The sequence below is a fragment of the Rutidosis leptorrhynchoides genome, chromosome 2 (genome assembly GCF_046630445.1).
Source record: "Rutidosis leptorrhynchoides isolate AG116_Rl617_1_P2 chromosome 2, CSIRO_AGI_Rlap_v1, whole genome shotgun sequence".
Taxonomy (NCBI): Eukaryota; Viridiplantae; Streptophyta; class Magnoliopsida; order Asterales; family Asteraceae; genus Rutidosis; species Rutidosis leptorrhynchoides.
In genome coordinates, this window is record NC_092334.1 from 597,823,875 (window position 1) to 597,831,285 (window position 7,411).

The following is a 7,411-nucleotide window of genomic DNA, read 5'->3' on the forward strand; positions in this document are numbered from 1 at the left end:
ATAACAAATTGAAAGATATCTTGCATTTCTTTTCTTCCCTTTCAAAACTCGGGAACACTTAAAAAAAAGAAAGAAATGTCTTCTATTAACTCGTAGGTAAACACAATACATCATTTTGGCAAAACAAACTTAAGATTTTCTTTTGAATGAAGTTTTCAATTTTGATACCATTATGGCATTATATAAATATATTAATTAAATTCATCGTACGTTGAATGATTGCAAAAAATTAAAGTATAATGAAATTTGTGCAGAAATAACATTCATTGATCATTGATTATTACAGAACATTTATTCAAATTTAAAGCCCATGAAGTCTGTATCGAGTGAGCTTGGTCTACCTTGTATTTGATTCGGATGATTGTACCTCTGCTTATTCATTTACATCACATTATTATAAATTTATTCATATCCATCCATATCCAAAAAGAAAAAAAGAAAAAAACAAAAAAAAAAATTTCTTCTACTTATAATTTATACTTATCTATAACACAACTATTGTAACAGTATATTTCAAAAGTTTAACTCTGCTCTAAAAAGAACGAATGTACATATTAAATGGATTATAAATTAGTGCTTCTTCTATGAATAAAAATTAAACAATGTTAAATCAGCAAAGAAAAGAGAGAAACTTAAAGTCTCCAACTTGATTAATTCACCCATACAAAACACATGAAAAAATTAAAAACAAACAAACAGATAACTTTCTAAGGTTGAGTCAATCTCACAGGTCAACTGAGTCAATACCCGAACCACAAATGCTTAGTCGCGGTTCGTTCTTGACTCGAACCCAAGTTCATGAGAGCAAACCCAACCCCACTACTCACCTATTAATCCTCTACAAATTAAACCCACCCCATCATTTTGTTCAACAATACAAAAAAATAAAATAAAAATTCCGGTCATTAACAAATAAAATAAATCGATATACTCATATCGATCTATACTAGCAACTGATCTGCCTTCCCTGTTGATTATTATGAACCACTTCTTTAATCCCTTGAACCGTGCGAGAAATGAGATTGACAACAGTGTTGACCGACTCCATTGTGAGCTTAGATGAAGGCAGATCGTTAACTAGTATCTGAAATCCAACTGTTAATAGGGACCCACCTTCGCTACCAGCTTTTGTGATTGGTGCACCTGATTCAGCTACACAGTCGGGCACTATAGCGAAACCTGATGGTAGTAGAGCTACACAGGATGAATCTCCACCGTTCATTACGACTGTGATTGATTGCACGTCCACTGCAGCGTATACAATGAGCGAACCTGTCACGTCTGTTGTACTTTCTTGAAATACGAGCATTGAATTCTGATTCGCATTAGAACCCGTAACCTTGAACATGCAAAGAGCAAAAATTGGTTTAGAAGTTGAAATTTTGTGGTAAAACCTATATAACCTTGAAAATTAATCGACTGATGTAGCTTAATTTCAAGTAATACATAAAACTTTTAATGAATACTAGATGTTTGACACCAATTTTAACGAAAACAGACAATTGCACAGCTAAAAATAAAGAAGTTAGACAGTTACAGTTAACTGAAACTTCAATGTTTCATTCAATATATCTAAGTATGGAATAATATGAGACTTATTTTCACTGTTGTAAAAAACACTGATTACTCCGAATTACTCCTTATTAATCCCTGGTTACTCCTTTTTAAGAACAGACCCATCCAAATTTCCAAAATCCGTTTATTTACACGGTCAACATAGGTGGGTCAAAATCAAATTTGTTAGTCAAAGTCAAAACTGGCCAGCATTTTAAAATGAATTTAAAATGAATTATGATTATGTTAATGTTTATGTTTATGGTTTTCATCTCTATTTAAATATATAATTTTGTAATTTATTATATATTATATATTTGTATGAAAATTCCAATTCGATTAATCCCCGAGTTGCCGATTACTCTCTCCAAAGTCCCGACCGAATACTACCCGAGTAGCGACTTTTGAAATCTTGCTTATTTTCAGTATAAGCAGATTCAATATGTTTTTATCATTTTTCAATAAACAAGTAAACATGTGAAAGACAAAAAAGTAGTTAAGTCGATTAATACTCACATTGGCACGTAGAAGAAAGATGGTATTGCGGTTGCCTTGATCTTGACCCTTTGAGAAACGTAGAACATTTTGCATAGCGCTACCATGGGACAAAACGTCCCATTGACTTCTCAAATCTTCATTTAGCATCAAAGCGAACAATTGCTGATGTGGCATGGGCATCCAAACCGACATAGTAGCACTCAAAACCGCTCCAGACGGGTCACCAGGGTTATTCAAACTTTTACGGATCATAATCTTTGCCGCTTCTGCTGCATTACTAATCACCTCCCATTTATGACCACCAGTTGCACAAACACCAGCACAAAAGTTAGATGTCATTCGCTGTGCAAGGCTCGTTAAGCTTCTTTTACCACCCGGGGACAACACTGTTAACAAGAAAAAAATCAATTTTAAGGTTAATTTCTATTTTGTTAAATTATTTATTTCGAAAAAGTTTATTTGACGAGTAAATCGATAGATTTGATGATCACTTGGACTATCGTCGACGGCAGCGTTTGGTGACATGATGGTTGCTATGCACTCGCAATGTCGTTGTAGTGTTGATATCCACTTTTGGGCACCGAAACCTAAACCAGATCTAAGAAGAGGACGATATTGCTGGTGAACAACATGCTCATCGTATTCAGTATGCTCGATCCAAATTACCTGCAAACATTTTATTGTATAGATGTGAATGCTAATTTTACTAGATACGCCTATTGATTAATAGAATTCAGTTGTATTTGTATCTATAATGTGTTACACGAAGAGTGTAAAAAGAAAACGTGCCAAAGAGGTGATAACGAGTCAAATGAATAAAAATCGCCTTGGTGTATTCGAGTACACACAACATCTTTGTTTTCATATGAACATATATATAGACACTGTAACAAATTAGTTTTTTTGTAATTATATTAAGAAAGAATATATGACTATAAAAGAAGTTCACCAACTTATATAAGAATTTTTAAACTGCATCAAAACTTCCCCTTTTTTTAACCAAACCCATTTCAGTTACCCATTTTGCCACCTCTGGAAACAAAACCTATAGCATAAACAAAGCCGGAAATAAAAGTAAAGAATCTAATCCTAATCACATTGCAGCTAAAGTTCAAGACCCGATAACAAATATTATACATTGTTTACTTATCAAGAGGCGAAACGATATGGAGACAGACCACATCCAGGCCATATGTAGCCTCGTGGTTCATAAACAACATAATATATAGACTGAGTGTGAAGTACGGAGGGGTGGCAGATTTTCTATATAATATAATATATAATATATAATATAAATTTAAAAGTAAGAAATGAACATTCCAAGATGTATTTTTTGTATGCTTCAACTCTATCTATACATATAAATTTTTATTAGTTATGGGGATGCACTACACAAAAGAATTAACTAATACCATAAAGATAATGCCTTGATGTACTTGTATTTAGAGTTAAAAGGTTAAAATAAACTAGACATGTTACAATCTTGCTTCAATCTTTCAAAAATGTGCAGCATACAATTAAGTCATTCAACCATAAAAAAACAGAAAGAATCCTAACTTTATCCATAATTTACATCTTTAGAAAATTTTGTACACTTTTATTAATTTGAAGGCATCTATAAACACGTTGTTGCATCTATAAACACGTTATGTACGTTTATAAGCGCGAAAGAACTTTTAATTAACAAGTTTTATAAATGCAACTTAGGCAAATGGCTTACTATACTAAAATATACGCAAAGAATAACTTATAAACTTAATTTACTTGGATGTAAATTGCATACCTTAGAGCAACCATTGGGCATATCGTGCACAATACAACCAGAAGGAAGTCTTCGAGATATAAAACCTTCCCGTCCGCCATCAACCGAAATATCAACGATGGCCCACACACCCTCAGCTTGCTGCCTGCAGAATCGAATGAACCTCATTTGACGAACCGGTACTAACGGAGAAACCAATTGAATCTCGGCTTTCATCTGCATAATAAAGTTTGTTTCTTTTTGGCATTAACATTCAAGGAATTTAAACTTAACAAACAAGACTAAAAAACCACTTACAAGTTGTACGACCCCGTTTCTAGAATCGCCCGTGCCACTCGAAATTACATCAATCGTGCTACTACTCCCAACCACACCAAGAAACATTTCCCTCCACCGATTCTAAATAAAACAAAGTTATAAATCATCAATCGTCAATTACGCTATAAATTACATCAAACGATCGAAATTAGGTTAATTAGTGAATGAATACGAAAGATTAACTTACAGCATCTAACAACGCCTCTACAAGAGCCAAACTGTTAATCATCACCATGCCACTAGCTCTAGATGCATCAGAAACATATCCGTGCGGTTTCATACCCAGACAAAGAGGAAAAGTCCTCCCATACTCTACGAGATCGAGTACTTCACCTCCACCTTCGATGTTATCCATCCATAACGGGCTATTAACTTGCCCGAGTTTCAATAATTCATCCATGGCATTTAACGCGAGCTCCAAGAACATATTCTTTTCATAAGGCATTTCAATCCCACCGGTACCGCCGCCAAGTCCCGCCATCCCCATTCTTGAAGGTGACATTAACGGTAAAACATTAGACATCCCGTTACTGTAATCAAGCCCCATCGGTAATCCAACATCCATTGGGTTCATACCATAGCCATTTCTCCCAACTGCAAGTTCTAAGTTGGAATTTGTCATACCGTGAGGCATTGAACCACCAAAAGACGATAAAGGCCTGCCCAAAAACTTATTAGCAAGAATAGATATCCTGCTTAGTTCATCTCTTAATCGAGCATTATCAATTCTAAGATTATGTTCATCTATTGATATGTCTCCAAGTATCGCCTGCCCACCACAATTATTACAAACAGGAGCCCGAATCGCTTCTTTCATAGCTATGTTTTCAATCCTAAGCTTATCGTTTTCTTGCTTCAAAATCGCATTCTCATGACGCTCCAATTGTGTCTACATAGCCAATGTGTTTAATTAAGCAACATTAACACAAATCAAAGATCTTATTCAAATCTATCTAATTAATAATAAAATATCAATAAAATAAAAATATACTACAACCTCCGTCTCAATATCAAATGTCATGTTTTAACTTTTCAAATTTGAAGTTGAAAAGAATAGACTTTAAAAAGTCAAAACGACACTTATTATGGGACGAAAGAGGGAGTATTATATAATAATATTAATTACCTTCATTTGAGTTCTTCTGTTTTGAAACCAGAATTTAACTTGCTTGTTTTCTAAATTCAATTTCTTTCCAAGAGCCAATCTTTCTTTCTCATCAGGATGAGGATTATCTTTAAAAGAACTACATGCATTACCACAGATATAATTAACATTACATCAAAACACATATAAATCTTAACTAAAATTAGATCATTAATAAGTAAAAAGATTACGTACGCTTCGAGTTCTTGAATTTGGTAGGGAGTATGCCGGTGATATTTCTGCCGGCGGCGAGAGCTTGAAGAAGGTCCGGCAGGAACATCTTGTTCATCACCAGATGCACCAGCTTCTAAATTATCACTTCCACCAGACCTACTTTCAGATCCATCACCTTTAACCCTTCCAAAATTTCCTTCAAAGTTTTCACCAATCAAACCCATTTCGCCAAGTCCTTCCATTTTTGATTTCTGTACACATCATAAAAATTAAAGATTAATCAATATAAACAATACCCACAAAAAAGTGTGGAAAAAGATCAAAACTTTATGGTATAATAACACAACCCAATACTATTTATTAAAGAAAATGAGTAAAAAGTATAGAACAATAAATAAAGAATGCATACTAAAGCAAGAGAGAGTGATTGAGAGTTATAAATAGACTGGGGAATAGTTGAAGTGATGAGATGTGGTTGAGAAATGGGATGAGCTATATGCATTTGCATGTTGTTGAAGGAACCATCTGTAACCACCATTCTTGAATCCCCACCACCAACACCACCATAAAACCCCCCAAAACTCATCAAAACCAATGAAAAAAAACTTATTTTCTCACAAAATATATATAAAGATGAAATCTTTACAAGTGTTTCAAAATGGGTTTGATCTAAAGATGGTGTTTTTCATTAACACATCACAAACCCAGATCAGAATGTGTGTGTGTGAGAAGTGCAAGTGTGAGTGTGGGGGTATGGTATTAAGTGTGCAAGTGTATGTGTCTTAAATTCATATACAACAACCAAAAGCCACAAAAATTTAAGACACTCAAAAGGGTGGGTACAGGACAACCAAAACCCTTAAACCTTGCCTTAATTCTCACTCTCAAAACCCTAACACTCTGACAGAGTAAGAGGTTGACTGTTTAGCTGTCATCTGTTAAGATTGGCCCCATTTAAATGTACCTTAAAAATATAATATAATAATTTTCTATAAATAATCATCAAAATAGAAGAAGAAATAAAGGCAAAAAAGGTTAGAAATTCAAAGAATCAAATTTGACCTTTTGGGTACATTACAAATAGAAGAAAAATAAAAAAAATGAGACATCAGTTGACTGATTTAACAAAAACAAAAAAATATAGAAGCCTTTTAGAATCTTTTTATTATATTTTATTCAACCCACCACAAATTAATAAAAAAATCAAACTCAACTACAAAAACTTCAGGTTTGTGGACCATCCCCTCATATTTTTTTTGAGATCAGAAATTACAATAAACTAAAAAACACGTACCCAGAAATTAAAAAGAAATATACAACGAAAAAACAGAAATAATGAGCAAATGATATACAGAGTACTAACAAATAAACAAACATTAATTAATTAAAATTTAAGATCAATGATTAGCTAGTGTTATTAGGTAGAGTTATACTACGTAACTTACTGTCAGTGACGAAATCAATAGGTGATAGAATGAGTGAATTGTTGGTGATGATGCCAATTTAAATTAAATTAAATTAAATTTATTATTAAATTAAACATTAAAAAAGGTGTTTAAGTGTGTGTGTTTGAGTATGTGTATGATGAAAATAAATAAATGATGGAGAAAAAAATGGGTAGGGGCTGGACGCTCGTTTTGTCAAAGACACAGGTTCGAGAAATCCGCCCAAATTAAAAGATTGATTTTTAACGCGTGCGTATGTTGCGCGTGATGATTTTATTTGTTTAATTAATTTCTACGTAGTAGTATTATTTTTCACTATTTAGTATTTAATTTAGAATTTAATATTTATTTGAAATTTTTAATAGCAAAGTATGTTTAGAGATTTTGTTGCAAATCATTATCATTATTGCAATGCAATTAAGACGGAAAATAACGTTCGGGAGTTTTTATAGAGTAATACTTTCGTTTAACTTTTCAAACTTTTACATGATCTTCGTACGGATATTTTGTTCAACA

At 33.1% G+C, this 7,411-nt stretch overlaps 1 protein-coding gene across 2 annotated transcripts; it reads right to left on the reverse strand.

Moving 5' to 3' along the window:
- Positions 1–645: 645 nt before the first annotated feature.
- LOC139893392 (homeobox-leucine zipper protein HDG1-like) lies at positions 646–6,965 on the reverse strand. 2 transcript variants are annotated; one of them, XM_071876557.1, is made up of 9 exons: positions 6,896–6,965; positions 5,472–5,701; positions 5,259–5,376; positions 4,320–5,021; positions 4,112–4,213; positions 3,836–4,030; positions 2,544–2,718; positions 2,071–2,438; positions 646–1,339 (listed from the first exon to the last, which is right to left on the reverse strand). In XM_071876557.1, exons 2-9 carry the CDS (start codon positions 5,690–5,692, stop codon positions 947–949), a joined length of 2,274 nt encoding a protein of 757 aa, XP_071732658.1. In that variant the 5' UTR covers positions 5,693–5,701; positions 6,896–6,965; the 3' UTR covers positions 646–946. The 2 variants fall into 2 exon arrangements, with proteins under 2 accessions (XP_071732658.1, XP_071732657.1); XM_071876556.1 differs by lacking the exon at positions 6,896–6,965 and adding an exon at positions 5,860–6,468.
- Positions 6,966–7,411: the final 446 nt, after the last annotated feature.

Coding starts and splice junctions, on each gene's coding strand:
- LOC139893392 (XM_071876556.1), bottom strand. CDS start 6,036: ATGAGTTTTGGGGGGTTTTATGGTGGTGTTGGTGGTGGGGATTCAAGA. Junction 4,214..4,319: donor TAGAGGCGTTGTTAGATGCT/GTAAGTTAATCT, acceptor TGTTTTATTTAG/AATCGGTGGAGGGAAATGTT. Junction 2,719..3,835: donor TGCCCAATGGTTGCTCTAAG/GTATGCAATTTA, acceptor AAATGTTTGCAG/GTAATTTGGATCGAGCATAC.